General features: G+C 36.8%; 1 protein-coding gene across 2 annotated transcripts in view; it reads right to left on the bottom strand.

Annotated features, from left to right (window-relative positions):
* Positions 1 to 1947: 1947 nt before the first annotated feature.
* Positions 1948 to 18703, bottom strand: part of CCDC91 (coiled-coil domain containing 91) — a 458769-nt gene continuing 442013 nt past the window's right edge. For both annotated transcript variants that reach the window (XM_090275502.1, XM_090275501.1), the window contains one exon: positions 1948 to 3030. In XM_090275502.1, coding sequence (XP_090131628.1) covers positions 2920 to 3030 — 111 coding nt within the window. In that variant the 3' untranslated portion in view covers positions 1948 to 2919. The remainder of the gene's footprint in view (positions 3031 to 18703) is intronic.

Here is an 18703-nt window from a genome sequence, read left to right as displayed (position 1 = left end):
CAACCACACCTGTATTTTGTGGGCAGTTCTCAGAGAAAGGGGAATTACTGTGAATTGGAGGCCACACCAGCAAGGTCAGCTATGTGGGGCATTTTACAGGCTTAATTTAATTTTCACAAAAAGCTTATAAAAAATCACTATTTCCACCTCACCAACAAGAAAACTGAGACTCAGATTGCTTGGGCGACTGGTCCAATGTTCCACAATTAGAATGTGGCAGATCTAGAATTCTAACTAGGTTTACAATAAGGGCTGGCTAGATTTTGTCTTAAAAGATTAATGTGATAAGACTACATGGGATAGAAACTTCCAGATATTAGGTCTCTCCAGAGTACTAGAAAGAGTAAAGCTGAGTGTTGAAAGCTCTGGGGTTGAATCAAAACTCCACCTGGTAATCATGGGCAAGTAAATAAATATCTAAACCTCTCTACTTGTATATGCTGATATATCATCTACTTTACAAGGTTATTTTAACTTCATAGGGTTATTGAGACAATATGTGAAAATGCTTAGCACAAAGCCATTACTCATTTTTTTGGTGGGGGAAAAAATGAATCCTTTCTGTTAATGAATCCTTTCTGTTAATAAATCCTTAACCATGTTGCTAAAGAATGAGTCACCATGTGATAGTGGCTTTATCATTCCAAAAATATAATGGCTCTCTTACTCTCAGTCTTTCAAGATGGTACCTTAGTCACCTAAACATAAAGGTAGGAGATGCTCTATAAAAAGAGTTAAGGAAATCATAAAATAGGCAAAAAAAGTTTTAGGTACAAAACATACTACTTCTTTTTGAGACTTTGGGCTCACATTTGATGGAAAAACTCTTACCTTTGGTCATAGTACAATACTTAATCATCTAATTCTCTCAGTGAATACTACCTGAGATGGTCAACCTCCTTTTGATAACCATAGCAAAAGCAGAATACAGTTGTAAATGTGGAAATCTGTAACTTGAACATCATTGAAACATATTAGCTAATTTGGTTTGGAATAATTAATGTATTCAAAAAATCAATTCTAAGCCCAGATGATTATTCTGTTATCCTTAAGGGCAGCTCTGTGGGGAAAAACCAACCAACCACCCAAACAAAAAAACACCACAGTAATCTGAGAGTTTATTACTGTGCAGAGTGGGTGTTCTGCAAATACTCATGGACTGATTGGTATTAAAAGGTTAAAAATGACTTCAGACAATTAGTCTATGTCAACAGCAAAGTTGGAATCCTAAGTGGAAGGAAAATCTTTCTGTGATGGTGGGGATGAAAGAGAAGTGTAGACTATTGTATTCTCTTGATATTTCCATTATCTCTGGGTCTTAGTCTCTCTAGATCTTCAGTTCTTCATTTTCATATAAATCGTATCTGCATTAAGTTGTAAAATATTTTATCGTTTTAAATTTAATGACAAAGAATAAAGTGATTTCTTTCTTCTCTTATTTTTTGGTTGATTTTAAATATGACCATAACATTGTGTTATTGGCTTGTTCCCAAATTAAAAGCCTTCTCCTTTTATTTCTATGCTGTATTTCAAGTCAGGGACCTGCTTTGCTTGCTTTAATATTTTATTTAAACTTGTAAGAGAAAACTAGCTATTCACATTTAAAGATTTGCAGGAAATAAATATTTAGAGTATATTTTAAAAACATCACCCATGAATGCATGAGTTGTGAAAAAAATTAATACTTTTTATTCATTGATTTTTTTTTTTTTTTTTTTTTTTTACAGCGAGAGAAAGGAGGAGGACAAGAGAAAAGGGACACTGATTTGTTGTTCCGCTTACTTATGCATTCATTGGTTGATTCTTGTATGTGCCCTGATCGGGGATTGCCCCACAACCTTGAGGTATCAGGATGACACTCTAACCCACTGAGCACCCAGCCAGGGCAGAACAGTTTTTTTAAAGAAGGAATTAATTTTAAAAAAGAAAGGATAAAAAATAACCAAATAAGTTTTTGAAGCTCTTTTTATTACACTGATAAACCCCAGAAAAGTACAAAGCCCATGAGAGTAAAAGCATTTCAGAAAACAAGACAAAATGTTTACATAATTTTAATGATAACATTTAGTTTTTATTTAAAAAAAAAGAAAACTCACATTTTTGCATTGAAGCGCACTGCTCATGAATTAAGTACATTCTGAAATTCTGGGAAAGAATTTCATATTCTTATATGAGCCTGACTTCATATAAATTGTTAAGTCACATTCCCTTTCTAGAAATTAAGTGCATGGCATGATTTGTTTAAATAATGATTTTATTGATTTATAGTGACTTTAAAGACAGAAATAGGAAATAAGCATGTATCACACACATACTCCTTTAAGTGGCATATCAGATCAAAGTTGAACTAATATAATAATCTTTAGTGTTTTTAGTGTTACCAATAAAAATAGATCCCACTACAGAAAAGAAGCATGATGTTACCAGAAGGAGATACTGAAATCCATGCTGTTTTTATCCTCAAAATCAAATAAATGTATGATTATATTCTAAAATCTTATGAAGACTCACTGTCAAGCAATAAGTAAAGATATTTCCTACTTTTGCTAACTACAATATAATAGGCCACCTGAGGCTATAAGGTTTACCTAATTAACTTTTGGTAATATGGCAATTTTCAATGGCTTTGAGTCACATCAAACTTTTTCTTGCTGCTGCTGCTGTTGCTGCTGCTACTACTGCTGCTACTGCTGCTACTACTACTTCTACTAAAATAACAGGAAATATAAATGAGAAAACAAAAGAAAATAAATTAGATCTCTTGATAGTTCTAAATATTGTTTTGGTTTATCCTTGAAGTGAAAATCAATTATCCAAGATTTGGAAAGAAAACAAAAGCATCTTTATAATTCACAGCATGTATTTTAGAGGTCTAATGATTTATCCATTGCCAGTGTGGGTTAGCTTGTCATGTTCATTTTATTCAATGTCAACTGGTTCCGTAGCTATCAAAGCACTTAACTGTTTCTGAGCACAGGAGAGGAACAGTTCCAAACTGGACAAGCTTCTTTGACGGATGACTTGGTCAAGCTGTCAATTTATTTTTAAAGAGAGAGAGAAACAGAAAAAATATATACTTAGTGGGTGATAAAGAATATTATGTTACTGAAGCCTATTCAAGCAACCTTTTCAGATGATGATTTAGAAACCCAAATAGTGCTTTTAACTCAGAGACAATGTAGTGACTATTATCTAAGATGAGATGATAATCATTACAATTTTATAATTGATGTTATTATTCAGCTATTGCAGAAATACAGAAAATTTGATTAGTGTGATTTAAAAATATGTAATAATATAAAATGCTAGATCTTAATGAATATATGGATCAAACATTGACAAAGACCATAAAAATGAAACAGATGCAAAAAAAAGAAATACGCAGTACAGAAAACCAGCATAATTACATCATGCATAGGCTTTAGTGAGATAAGAAATAAAGGAGGAGGTAAACAATTCTCTGAAATCAGAGAAAGTTTTTGAAAAGATGTACTTTAAGAAATACTTGAGATTATAGAAACTTATTTGACATGGTCTTCCTGCGAGTCAGAGATTTTTTATTAGGATTGTTAAAAAGTTTCCCTAACAAATTAATAAAGTAAACAAGAGGTTTAATAATGTGTCATAAAGAACTTACAGGATGGTAAGGATTATTGAAAACATTATGAAAAGTTTCTAACTCTTCTGCCCTAAAAAATTTGCCCATGGTGTAAAAATAACCAATGACAACACGTTACCTATACTTAAAGAATAATGAAGGAACCCAACAGAAAGCCAAATAAATTCCATTTCACAATATATACCTGTGATATTTACCTAAAAGTTGTCATGTTCTTTGCACAAATTCCCACCAACATAACATTTAATAAAAGACAAACCCAAACAAGAATCCTATATTATACTTCTATAATCTGCTGATACTCAAAAATGACTGAAAAACAGAGGATTAAAATTTTGAAGTATCCTAAAAGTTAATTTTAAAAATTATATTTAGCAAATGCTCATTTAAAAAGATTGAACACCAGTAAGATTCCCTTATATTCTAATATTTTGGGATTTTAAAATACATACATAAATAGAATTGCGGCTTATCTTTTTTCCTCATTTTTTCTTCTTCTCTCAAATGATGCCTTTTGTTGAATACCATATCCCTTTTGTTTATAAATCTCTATTAAACAAGGCAGTTCATTGCATTATAAACCTCAGGTAAGCAGAGATCTTGTCTGTCTCACTGATTCGTGTACTCCAGCCTCTAGAAGAAGGTCTGGCACATGTTAGATACTCATAAAATATTTGCTGAGATTGAATGAATCAATAAATATTTAAGCCTAATAGATCAAGGCAGCCTAATATGAAATGACAGATGCACTTTTAAAATGAAACATGCTTAACCTAATCTAAAAGATATGTAGGGAGTAAAGTTGAATTTTTAAAAGTTTTAATTTAATATATATGTAAAATGGAAAAAATCTAAATATTTGCAGTTTTTTAATTATTTTGCTCTTGGTCAAATTCAAATAATAGAGAAGACTATATCAACAACACCTACTTCCAGTTCATTTCCAGTGGTTTCTGTCTACTTTGGAATGCTTTCAAGCCTTTAAAGACTGGTTTATACAAATACTTTGTCCAGATCTTATGATCGTAACCATGGGAAGGATCACACAATCAGTTAGTTCTATTGTCATTACTGGACTATTTCCCTACCTCATTTTTAAGAAATTGCTTGACTGTATTCCATGATTTATTTAGCCATACTTCCACTGAAGACATGTGTTTACTGCAATTCTGCCTTGCTTTAAAGCACCAAAGAAATTTACAACCTGAGTACACTCCCTTCAGATGTTCAAGGGCTTCTCTTGGACAGATGTATGTGGAATTTCTAGGTCATAAGATTTGCATATTTTAACTTGTGATAGATATTGCAAAATTGTTTTCCAGAGTGAGGGTACCAATTTATCAGTCCCATCTAGAATGAATACGAGGATCATTTTACCTTGGTTTCTTTTTTAAATGGTTGCATAGTTTTCCATTACATATTTATAAGTTAATATATATAATGGATATTTTATCATTTCTTTTTAAGTTATTCTATTCATAGACTTTTGGATTGTTCCTAATCTTTTGCTATAGTAGTCAGTGCTGTAATAAACATCCTTCAACACAGACCTCTGTACGTTTGCTCGTATATCTTGTAGAAATTGCTTGAGCACAAAAATATGTCACCTGCAATGTTACCTCAGTAATAAATCAGGTGTCCATATATGCATGAATCTATCTTTGGACTCCCTATCTCTATTCTGTTCCCATAGACAATTCACCTAACCCTACAGAAATATGATGCTGTCTTAATTACTATAATTTTATAATATATCTTAATACATATATCACATCTAACAACCATATTAACCACACTATCAAATATTTCAGAGGAGTATATATTAGTGAACACTTGTAACCAAACTGAATTTAAAAAGAAAGTGATCAGATTACAGACTGCCTCATATCCTTTTTTCATAAAGCACAAAAACCAAGCAAAGTCCAAAAGTATATTCTTTTGAGTTACATCAATAGGCTATCCCTTCTAAGGCAAGGAAATTATGCAATCCAAACTGAGAATAGCTGTACCTGGAGTTTTATCTGGAGGGTGGTGTAGGGCAGAATGAGAGACATAGACTCATTTTGGAGGTTGCTTCATGGGTGTTTGTTTTACTATTACTATGTTTCATGACTTTAAGTGTTACTAATAACTCCAAGTCTTTTGGAAGCCCCCTAGAACAATCAGAAGTTTCATTGAAAACAATTTTGACTTACTGTCCTAACAGTTATGGGTGTTATATAAAGAAGAAACTTGTCTCCTTTTGAGGGTATATAGCACAAACTCACAATGTGTTTGTATAGCAACTGGTGATATTGCTGAGTAACTCTACTCATCTGGAGTTATGCCTTCAGGATGAATATTCTGTCACTTAAAAAAAAGCAAAGACACATATAAGGACAGAGTTCAACAGATTTTCATTGAAGCATACCCAGCACTTTTCTCTTGCCTGTGTTAGGAGTCACCCTGGAACTAGTGACGGTAAGATGACAGACATAACTGGTTTTGGGCTCAGGCAGTGGTGAGGCCCGCTTCATTTCTCTCCCCAGGCCTCCCAGAAATGTCTGAGGGCAAGAATCCATTCAACACACAGGAGCTCAACACTGAGAAGCAATGTGGGGACACTGATACCCTGTGAGGAGTAAGATAAAATGGGCCATCACAGTGCTGAGCTTCCAATTGGTCCTTCCTGAGCATGGTACGTAAGATCATGTCTGTGAGGGGGAGCACTTGAGACCTTTCTCTTACTTAAACGGTGAATTCCTCTCTCTGAAACAAGCACATCAAACTGATGTTCTTGGCAAATTCCTGCATTTCAACAGTTTCTGTTTTATTAAGCATGACCTTATTATCCTTTATTGAAGCAAGAAGAATTTTGGCAAAATATTGAACTCGTTTTGCCCCTCGCAAAGTGGGGCTGAGCTCTGGATTTGTGGCTTTCATTTCAAAGTGAATCAGAGATTTGTATTCTGTGACTTCATGTTGACAGAGTAGTGGTGGCAAACAGTTTTGGATATGGGTTTACAGTCTCTTCTTAATAGTGTAGCTATAACTGCTTTGTTTTCCCTCCCATTTTCTGTTGTTTCAGCTGCTATTCAGCTCTTTCAGATACCTGAAAAAAACAACTAGAAATTCTGGAGTCTCTCAAATAGACACTGGGGCTTTATAAATCTTTTCCCCCCTCTTTATCATCTTTTCCATTTGTTGGCATCTTGCTGAAAACAATTTAGAAGCATACTGCTTGCTAAAAGTTAGTATTTATAAGGTTAGGAGAAAAAAAGAACACATGACTTCCCAATAATTCCCAACGTTAGATTTATCTTTCTGTTAGTATTTCATGCCATAGCAAAAGAAAAAAACAAAACAAAAAAAAAACATCTTTGGACCTTTGGTTTCACTCCCTCATCACCAAAACACAGTATGGTGAATGGTGAATTTATACTGATCTAGATAGCAAAATTCAAAATCAATTGCAAACAAATATGACTTATTTTAATGGGACTGTTAAGAGTGCTGTTTATAACCCAGGAAGTCTGAAACATTGTTTTTGAATAAATATATCTTATATGTGTATATACTTACATCTTATGTTATACATAACATTATATATATGATCTTACATATAGATATATATTTATATCTTGTATGAGAAACACACACACACAAAAATATACTTAGTACTAATTGTGATCCAATATATGGTGGGCTCCTACCAACAAGATATAACAAAAGATGTGAAAATATTAGCTATATCTTATCATTGTTACTTTTACACCATTCCCTCCTAAAATTTTAAGTTTATGATTAAAAGTGATCTAATTTTTCAAAAAAGCTATAATGAATCTTTGGCAAATCCACTGATAGAAAGGGACTCATAAACATGTTATCAGTTTATAATAATTCATCTTATGGATTCAGTTCTCACAGTCACTAACAAGTTCTCTCATAGGCATTGAAGAAAGGTCAAGTATGATGATCTGGAACTGTAATTACTTAGGCAAATTTTCTAGTTAACATCATCATATTGGGTAATACAGACTAATTACATTTTGATAAGAAACAAAATAGTTCTTCAGTCTCTTATTTATGACAGCTGTTGCCTTTTTAACTGTTATTTAGATATGAATGCCTCTCTCTTTATGACTTTATTATACACCCACCACAAAAACACTCAAACTGTGGTTTCATTTACATATTTGAGATTGAGACCATCCACTAATCACTTAGTCAATCAATTGATATTAACAAAGTCAAGACTGCTAATTATTTGTGCATTGTTGCTGAGACATGGGCAAAAAATCCAAAGAAGTACACAATAACGTCCTTGTCCTTAAGAGGTTTATAATCTTTCCGGAGAGATACACACTCTATAATAAAAGAACAATGAGGTGCTGATATGTACAAGAAAGACTGAGTCCAATGGGAGATCAGTGTTGGGGAGATCACAGTGGGAGAGTACAGTAGAAAAAACTTCACAGGCTCTTACAGCATCAAGAGCATTTTCTTAGACAAAGAGGAGAAATGTATGGAAGAAATTCTAGGGAAGCAGATTAGCAAAAACAAAGAGAGTGAGGAAAGAGACTATTTAGAGACAGAAGAAGAAGGCTTGAGTCTAGTGGAGAAAATCTACTAAGAATATCCATACATTCTTTCATTTGCCCATCGATACAATATTTATTTAGTACCAACTATGTGCCCAACACTGTTTCAGGCACTAAAAATATAATGGTGTATAAGACCATTATATGTATAATTTACATTTTAGTTTGAAGAGACAAATGAATAGAGATCGGTACTATAAAAAAAAAATAACAGAGTAAAGGACTTGATATAGATTGAGGGGTATCTGTTGGGGAGGATGACCAAAGGAAACCACCAGAGAAGGTGGTAATAAGAGACATGAGTGAAGTGAGGGAGAAGAGGAACCTTGCAAAAACATCAGGAAAGAAAATTTCAAGGCAGATGAAACTGCAAGAGAAAAGTCCAAAATGTGGGTCAGACTTGATTTGACTGAGTATTGGCAATACGTACAGCAATGGAGCAAAATGAGCAAGGGGGAGGCGGACTGAACAGGAGAGAGGATCAGAGAAGTGGGTGGTGGCCAGGCCGTGCAGGGCACTAGAGGTCACGGGAAGTTTTCAGCAAGAGTGTGACCGTATGTTTGAAAATGATCACACTTGTTACCGGAACAACAGACTGTAAAAACACAAGAGTGGAAGAAGACAAGCCAGTTAGAAGACTTTTGGTCTGGGAAAGATACACAGTTAACCAAACTGCTGGCAGTGGAGCCTTAGCAGCAGGTCAGATTTGGGACATATTTTGAGATAGGACCAACTTGGATTAAAAATGTGAATCAAAAGAGAAATAAAGGTGATTCTTAGAATGATGGTGTCATTTACTGAGATACGATGAACTGGAGCTAGAGGGAGTTGGTCAGAGGAAAATTAGTTTTGTTTTGAACATGGTTAATTTGTCTAATCCTATTAAATATATCAGAGATATTGGATTACAAGAGTCTGCAATTCAGGGGAGAATACCAGGGCCAGTGATATAAATTTGGAAATCACCTGCATGTAGAAGGCACAGATGAGATTACCTAGGGAATGGATAAAGATCAGAGAGGAAAGGTCAGAAGACTAAGCTCTGGGCACTCTTAACACATGATCTGGCAAAGGAGCGTGGGATATGAGGTGTGACAGATGATTATTGCGATGGTTGAATTGCGTCCTCCTTAGGGATATGTATGAATGCGACCTTTTTGAAAATAGGGTCTTTGCAGATATAATTAAGATATAATTTAGAATGAATCCATATGGATTAAGAGTGGACTCTAAATCCAATCACTGGTGTCCTCATAAAAAGGCACAAAAACACAGACGCAGGGAGGAACACCATGTGAAGGAGGCAGAGACTGATGTGTCTGTAAAACCAAGGGATGCAAAGCAATGCCAGCAAAACCAGAAACTGGAGAGAGGCATGGAACAGATGTGCCCTAGAGCCTTCAGAGAGAGCAGAGCCCCGCCAACACCTTGATTTTGGAATTCTAGCCTCTAGAACTGTGAGATAATAAAATCCTGTTGTTTTAAGCCACCCAGTTTGTGCTGCTTTGTTACAGGAGCCCTGGGAAAGGGCTAACAATAATTTTTCCGGACTGTTGAGGTCCTTATGTACCAGAGTAGGGTTTCCAACAATGTACAAAACATTTTTATGTAGAAGGTGTTTTGTTTAAAATAAATAAATAAAAGGCTTTTTAGTTAAGTAAGTTTGAGAAATGCAGGAGCAAATGATTTCTTTTCCACAGACCCTGTCAGAGCTTTTGTGCTAAGAAGCACTGTGAATTGGCAAAAGGGCTAACTGGTACAGGTAATGTCTGTCAGACTTTTAAATCTTGGAATCATGTATGCATGTGTGTATAAAGCATACTTTGGACAATGCCCCACAAATCAATTTCTCTTGAGAACTCCTCTAGACTCAAAACAAATTGTTAATACAGGAAGCAGATTACATGAATTAAGTTTCCCTTTTATAAAAGTATATATTATTAATTATGCTGTTACAGTTGTCCCATATTTTCCCCCATTATTTCTTCCTCCCTGTACCCCCGGTTTCCTCCAGCAATCTCTCCCCTTAGTTCACGTCCATGGGTCTGCGTGTAAGCTCTTTGGCTTCTCCATTTCCTATACTATTCTTAACATCCCTGGCTATTTTGTTCCTTCCAATTATGCTTCTCAATCCCTGTACTTTTCCTCCCATTCTCCCCCTTTCCCCTCCCAGCTGATAATCCTGCAATGATCTCCGTATCTATGATTCTGTTCCTCTTCTGGTTGTTTGCTTACTTCATTTTTGTTTTTCAGACTCAGTTGTTGATAGTTGCAAGTTTGTTGTCATTTTCATGTTCATAGTTTTGACCTTCTTCTTTTTCAAACAAAGCCCTTTAACATTTCATGTAATAATGGCTTGGTGATGATGAACTCCTTCAGCTTTACCTTGTCTGGGAAGCAGTTTCTCTGCCCTTCCATTCTAAAGGACAGCTTTGCTGGATAGAGTAATCTTGGTTGTAGGTTCTTGCTTTTCATCACTTTGAATACTCCTTGCCAGTCTCTTCTCGCTTGCAAAGTTTCTTTTAGAAAGCTGCCGATAGTCTTATGGGAACTCCTTTGTAAGTAACTCTGCTTTTCTCTTACCACTTTCAAGATTCTCTCTTTATCTTTAACCTTTGGCTTTTTAATTATGATGTGTCTTGGTGTGGTTCTCTTTGGGTCCAACTTGTTTGGGACTCTCTGTGCTTCCTGGATTTATATATCTTTTCCTTTGCCAAATTAAGGAATTGTTCTCTCATTGTTTTTTCAAATAGGTTTTCAATTTCTTGCTTTTCCTTTTCTCTTTCTATCATCGCTATGATTTGGATATTGGTATGTTTAAAGTTGCCCCAGAGGTTCCTAAGCCTCTCCTTGTTTTTTTGCATTCTTTTTTCTTCTTGCTGTTCTGGTTAAATGTTTATTTCTTCCTTTTGTTCCAAATCATTGATTTGAATCCTGGCTTCCTTCCCTTCACTATTGATTCCCTGTATATTTCTTTATTTCATGTTGTGTAACCTTCATTTTTTTCCTTAATTTTTTTTGCTATACTCTATGAGTTCTCTGAGCATCCTTATCACCAGTGCTTAACCTCTGCATCTGATAGGCTGGCCATCTCTGTTTCGTTTAGTTCTTTTTGTGGAGTTTTGTTCTGTTCTTTCATTTCGCCATATTTTTTGCTTTCTCAATTTGGCAGCCTCCCTGTCTCTGTTTCTGTGTATTAGGTAGAACTGCTTTTACTCCCTGTCTTAGTAGTGTGGCCTACATAGCAGAGGCACCTGTAAATTGTGTGGGGGCAGAGCCTTAGACAATTGCCTGAATGGGGGCATCCCCTTCACCACTTTGTGGCTCTGTGTTGGGGGAGGGCTCAGAGAGGGGACAATGCCACTGCCTCGCTCTGGCAATTTTCCCAGCACTCGCCCTGTTTCCAGTCATTTCACCCACTTCCCAGTTGCCTACCCTGGGGTTTGTGATGTCCTAAGACCATGCAGACCCCTTTAAGTGGCAAAAATCTGGTAGTTTCTTCTGCTGCCCCAACCTCCACTGATTTTTACAGCCAGAGTTAATGGGGGGTTATATCTTCCTAGTGCTGGAACCCTGGACTGTGCAGCCTGGCCTGGGCTGAGATAGCTAGCTCGCAGGGTATCCCTCGTTATTTTTATCCATTACACACGAGTGTGGGACCATCAGTTCCACTGCCTCTGCTTGTCCAAGCTACACTGCTTCTCCCCAACATCTCTGTGACTCCACCCCTCCAACTCATCTGGATGAATGTGGCTTCTTTAAATCCTTGGTAGTCAGACTTCCACATAGCTTGATTTTCTAATGGTGCTGGGTGTTAATTTGTTTTGAGATCTGGTTGTAATTCTTTCAATGGTTTCATGAGGAGGCAAAGTGTGTCCACCTATGTCTCCATCTTGATTGGAAGTTCAGGTTTCCCTTTAATAATAATTAATCATGAAATATTAATGTAAGGGATTTTGAGAATGCTTAGTCTAACATCTCCATTTTACAGTTGTGGAAAGCTGATGCTCTGAGTGGTTAAGAGACCGATTTCACAAATTAAATATGTCCTCCTACATTTAAAAAATACACACTTCTTTAAATGTATTAATCCGAGTTTATCTTTGCTTAAGAAACCCTACGATGTATCAAGTAGATTTTATGGCCTCACAAAGCTTTTGACAATGGAAAGATCAGACATCCCTGGAGTACCGGTACTATGACAAGAAAGGTGCTGAAAATTATTCTGGGTGAGATTACATGACTACACTTGCCCTTGATGTAGACATGAAGGAAGTGGACTTGGGGTCAATTTTAAAACTTAATATAATATACAAACATAATTTTAATTGCCTGGTTCATAGTATAAAATCACCATATTAAGGGCTGATAGACATGAAGAAGAGCTAGCCATTCTTGAGGGGTGATTATTTTTATTGTGACATTTCAACATTTTCACTCTAAATGCCACCATCTTTACTTTCCTCATGTATCCTCAAATTCTACTTCTCATCAATTCAGCCTCAGAAAATTTAGACTTATCTGTAACATTACTAGTTGCATTAATGGAGGTTCTATAGTATCCATTTTATTACTGATGCACTATCCATAAAGAGTTTCTCTTTTAAAACAGCCTTTTATTTATACTTTCAGATAAATAAATGTGATTTCAAGAGGAATATATTGTATGTACAACTGAAGCTTAGACATGAAATCTTCTCTCTGGGACTAAAACTGTGCCATAATTAGAAAACATTGTTGAAAGGGACTTTGAATCAACTTCAGGATAACAGTGTTATGTAAAATACATGTTTAGAGTGATTCTGACTAAAAGATTTAATATAGGTAGGGCAGTGGTTTGAACTAAGGCAGTGCCAGTTGCCTCAGCCTTGAACTTCAGAAAATACAGGCCTAACCTCTTTATCAGAATGTTTACAGGCCATAACTCACATCCCATGAAGACTTTCAATTCAGAGTTGACATATCCTGCTGTCTTTGAGAATGCTTTTCAACTTAAGACTATATTTCAAGTCTATGTGACTATGTAGTTAAAAAATATCAACATATAAAGAAACTATGTAACTTTCTAGCATGAGCAAGATGAATTACAGACGCTCTTTTGGAGTAAATGAAAGAGTCTTAAACCCTATTGGCCACAGCTTAAAAACTGTGTTTTTGTTTGTTTTTTGTTTTTTTGTATTTTTTGTCTTGTTTTAAGATGTCTTAAGGCAAGTAAATTCTCTGCTTTTGAATCATCTAAAATAAATTCTACATATTTGGGCACTTCTGCTTTTTTATTCCAAACTACCATAGACTCCATTGGGAAATGGGAATGCTCAATTTTGCTCTTAACTAAACCAACTATATATTCCAGACTCTAATGTGCAAGTGCACTGCTCTGAAATATAGTCTATTCAATATTACAAGTTAAGCAATAGCTTTTAGCCAGGAAAGAATTCACTGTAGTAGTGAGTGAAGATTTTACTTTTATTTGCCTGATAGCAGGCACTACTCTTTCTAGTGTGTGAAGTTTGGTGAATTTGAAAAGAAAAGAATTCTAGTAATAACTGCTTTACTCCTAATTTAGACAATTTATAAAGAAAATCTAAAAATTTCCTAAATACTTTAAAAAGAAAGCTTGAGACTGAGGGAAATTTTAGGGGAAAAGTAAAGGCATATAAAATTGTTATAGGAATTGCACAGAAATCCTACCTCAGGGCTCTGATCCAAGGGTTATATTTACCTTTTAATACCCTCTAATACCCTATACATCCTACTTTCTAGTGTTGAATTGCAAGTGAAGAACTTATCTCAAACATGAGACGGATTGATTGTTGCAAGGGGGACTAACTGATTTTAATATGACATTACACATAAAGTTTTTAATATAATTTGTTACATGCTCCCAAATCATGAACAACTTTTCTTTACAACATTTTTTCAAGATCTTGTTTAGTGCAAAACTACAATACGTAGGATGGCCTTTTGCAAATTAAGTTAACATAAAGATCCCAAATATTACTAAGTAACAAACTGCTGTATTTTTATTAATTTGACTTTTAAGATTTTGGCAATTCTTTTGCGTCAATCCAAGGAACAATATCTGTAAATTACTATGTGTCTCCCCTTTGGTATTGACTTTCAGCAATATAAATATTACCTTCAAATTCTCAAATAACTAATATTTTTTTCCTTAAAATTTCAATTTACAAAAACAGGCAAGGGACTGTCCACAAAGCTTATTCTTGAGCTTTCCAACACATATATTTAAATTGTTTTATGGTGCATGATGAACAATCCTGTAATGCTACATTGTCTGATATTTTCTTGTTCTGAGAATAGTGTTACCAGTTCTTGACTGGTCATGTTTGCTATCTCCTAAGCATAGGTGAACCTCCTTATGTGTTGTATTAGTTATAGATTAGTGGGTAACAAATCACCCCTAACCTAGTAATTTAAAACAAAAACAAGTATTTATCATCTTAGTGTTTGTGGGTCAAGAAACTGGATGCTGCTTAACTGAGTGCCCCTGGCTCATGGGTCTTTCCTGAGGGGTTGCAATCAAGTTGCTGGCTGGGCTGTAGTCAGCTCTGAGTTCAAATGGGGAAGAATCTGCTTCCAAGCTCATTCTGTGGCTGTCGACAGACCTCAAAACATCCACTTCAAACAGAGATGGTGTGAGCCTCTCCACAAGACTTCCTAATACACAGCAGTTGACGTGACCCAAAGCAAGCAATGCAGGAGAGAATGCGAGTGAGCATGAGCACACCAAGAGAGTGAGGGCACCCAACATGGATGCCACAATCTTATAATCTTATAACCCAATGTCACTTGGTCCAGCCCAAGCTCAAGGGGAGGGAATTACATAAGTGCAGCGGCATCACTGGGAAACATCTATGTATTATCTCATTCTTATTCTCTCAAAACTCTACGAATGAGGCCACTGAGACTTAGAGGCATTATAACTTGCCAAGTGGCAGGGCCAGGATTCAAATCCAGGTGTGTATGACTCCAAACCTGTTCACTAAACTACACTACTGCACTAGCTTCTCAGATAAGAACTACAGTTAGGCTGGGGGCCTTGGCAGAGTATTTGTTTTGCTATAAATATATAGGGGTTTCTAGCATTGCATACACTTAGTACAAAAACCTGTCAAGATGCCAAAAGCCCTGTAGATACAGTCACTGAAACATGTAATTATCTTCTCCTCTTAAACAGTAGGTTCAGGAAAGTTTCTGTTACGTTAATATACAAATGGTTCCCTGAAATGCACAGAAACATTTAAGAAAAACTGGCATGTTAAATACCTCATGCCTTAAAGACTCTGTAAAGGTCAGTGGCTGTATATAAAAGCAATAGACTACTTCCTTCTAGGTCCATAGAAAAAAGGGGAAACATTCGTAAAGGTGATGTCTGCGGCGGATCTCACCTTGCAGTACCTCTGAAGCTTAGACTATCTTTGTTTGCTTATCTTCACATCTGCACTGCTGATAAAGCTGGCTGAGTTCACCGGTGTGAGCTGCGCACAGCTGTGATGCATACCTGATTTCCCATTAGGAAATTCTCGGTATCCAAAATTAAGCCAAGGGAACAAAACACCACTTAATCAAATGAAAGCTAGTGTGACTACTCTTTTTCCTCTCATTTTAAATAAACAGAGTTGCTCTTCCTTCATTCAGGATTTTACAGTGTGTGCTTGATTATTGAAGCCTTATAAAAAAAAAATACCATCTGTCTGGCACATTTTAAAACAAATTAATCCTACTGAGGGAACCAAGTGGGAAAACACCCTGTCAGTCCTCTTAAAATCCATTGCTGGCTCCCAGCTGGATTGAGGAATGTAAAAAAATCCTAACCCTCCTCTTTTCTGTAAACAAGTAAAGGAGGTGGGCTTTCAATTAAGAAAGATCAACATGGTTATTACTGAAAATGGAAATAGTACCTGCTCAAATAGAAGATGCTAAAAAATAATTAACATTAATCACCTATCAAAGAGAAGACATAAGAAGTCAGGAATTATGGCAAAGCCCTCAAGTTTTCTCCTCAATATCCATTCTTCATTTCTTTCTTATAAACAAAATTCCAGTGTAGTTCTAGGAACAGTGTGAATACCCTCAAGCCACCTTTCCTGACTCCCTTCTAGCTAGGGACAGATCAAGAGATGTGAATGGAAGTGACTGAGTAGGATCTCCAAGAGAGCTCCTTACAAATGGGACAGACATCACTTCTAAATTCTTTTTCCTTTTTGCACCTTTTCCCTCCATCACAAATGTGTGTTTAGTGGAGCTCCAATTGCCATTCTGTAGCCTTGATGATGTAAGCTAGTGCTAAAGACAGAAAAAGTGCAAAGAGAGAAGGATCCTGACTGAATCCTTTATGACTGCGTTTAGCTTACAAACTAGCTCTAAACTGCTTACCTTTGAACTTGATTATGCCATGCTATTTCTAGAGAAACTAAATTTCACTTTTTTGAATATAAACTCAAGAACTTGAGGATAAGCTCAAATGTTAAATGAATGAGAAAAATTTCGGGTGAGTTGAAAATTTCAATTTGAGGGCTGAAAAAAAACATTACCACTGGAATACAATCTCCTGTAATAGCTTAAGAGTATAAGAATAGTAAGAGGCAAAAGTAAAATAATCATAATGATCAGGTTATGCTGATCACATGAATGTAGGAGTATGTAGGTTGCATTGGCAAGTACTTTTTTTCCCTTTTCTCTGCTACATTGAGTATTTGCATTCACAAACTAGCAGAATGAAAAAGAAAAAGATGCTTAAAAAGACCTCATATAATTAGGATGGATTTAAAACTCTAGCAATTAATTTTTCCTAATCAAACAAGTTAGCATATGAGTCTGAAAAGAAAATACAAAGTTAGTACTCAATTAAAATTACAAATATTAGCTGGTGGAAAAAGATGGCAGTAGAGTAGGTAGAGGTGTTGTCTGCTTGCTCCCATTGCGGAAGGAGTTGGAGTGCAAACTCGGAGAGGAGTGAGTGAGTGCAGATTTCAGACAACGCAAACAGGAAGGGAGTGTGGGAGAGGCGTAAAGGAGGGTGGAAAGTTCAGCCGGCGGTGCTCTCCAGGCTGGGTCGCTGGGCCTCCCAGCCCGGCACCTCTGCCCCACCGCACCTGAAAGGGGCAGCTGCTGACTGGCTCATTAGCTGAGATCTGCTTGGCGGCGTCCCACTACCACGGGTGCACCGACCAGCAAAGTTCCAGAGGGAGTCATCCAGAAGGTTTGGTTGAAACAGCCGGAAGCGTGGGAAGACAGTGAACAGCCTGGACTGTGAGAAACTGTGTGAACTGAGTCTAGGTGAGGACTCCTTTGGCTTGTAACCCTGGGCTGATAACTCTGTGCTCCAGGCGCTCGTGCCAGGGCTCCACCAAACAAAGGGGCAGAACTGAGGTGGTGAGAGGGGCCCATACGGGAAAGCCGTGGAGGAACTGCAGACTCAGCAGGGACCCCAGGAGGGCAGGTGGCCCACGCAAGCCTACAGGCAGGGACGCATGCAGTAGTTGCAGCTTGGAGGCAACAAAGAGACTTTTTTGGAGAAATGGAGACAGGACTTGAGGACTTGAGGCTGGGCAGAGACTATTGGCATGAGCACGCTGGCCCACCAGCAGAACAGCATTGCTAGGCAAGCCTGAGGAGGGCTGAGGGTGCCGCAGGACCAGGGGTGTTGGGGACTCAACTAAGTGTGGCTCACAGCAGAGTGGGAGCAGGCCCACGAGTGAGAGACCCCAGAATCAAGCTGGATCTCCTCACAGCCAGCCAGCCAGAAAAGATTTGAAACCCATGGAATTTTAACCAGGGATGGATCCAGAAAAAGAAGACAGCACCCAAAGGTTGTATTGGGTAAAAACTCTTTCTTTAATCTGTTTCCTACCTTCTCTTCCTCTTATTCTTCTTCTTTAATTTTTGTTTGTCTGTTTTGATTATCCTCCCTCTCACACTAAACATATAGCATATAACTGCTATGCGTATAAACCTAATACCACACACTTCCACTTTCTCACTTCATTCTGCATTCTTTCCTCCCTTTTTCAACATACAATGTAAATATTACTGTCTTGCATAGTCTTGACCCTACTTGCTGCAATTACTATTCTATCATCTCCCCTCTCAAAAATCATCTTTCTTTCATTTAAAATAACTCTAATCTGTTTCTCCTATAGTATAATAGTCTTAACGTCTACATTTATATTAATACTGGCTCATTTGCTGCTGATAGCGTGATTGTTGGTGGGGGATATTTTTGAGGATATGGGTTTCTTGGTTGGGTTGTGTGTTGATGTTTTAACAGCATCTTCACAAAAGAACTCAAGACAAGGTGGGTGGAGTGACCCTCAATCAACTAGCCAGAGGGAAGAATCACCAAAGAGTAACTGAAATACAACCAGACAGCTAAAACAAATGGCATAAAGAGCATCCCAAGAGCATCAGGCTCAGGAGAGCAAAGAGACTGCACCACTGAATCCCCCAGGTCTCCTATACAGAATCTTATACCATGAAGGCA

The sequence above is a fragment of the Furipterus horrens genome, unplaced genomic scaffold (assembly GCF_987537825.1).
Source record: "Furipterus horrens unplaced genomic scaffold, mFurHor1.1.pri manual_scaffold_4, whole genome shotgun sequence".
NCBI lineage: Eukaryota > Metazoa > Chordata > Mammalia > Chiroptera > Furipteridae > Furipterus > Furipterus horrens.
The sequence above is the reverse complement of the archived record's forward strand: the minus strand, read 5'-3'. Positions and strand labels throughout refer to the sequence as shown.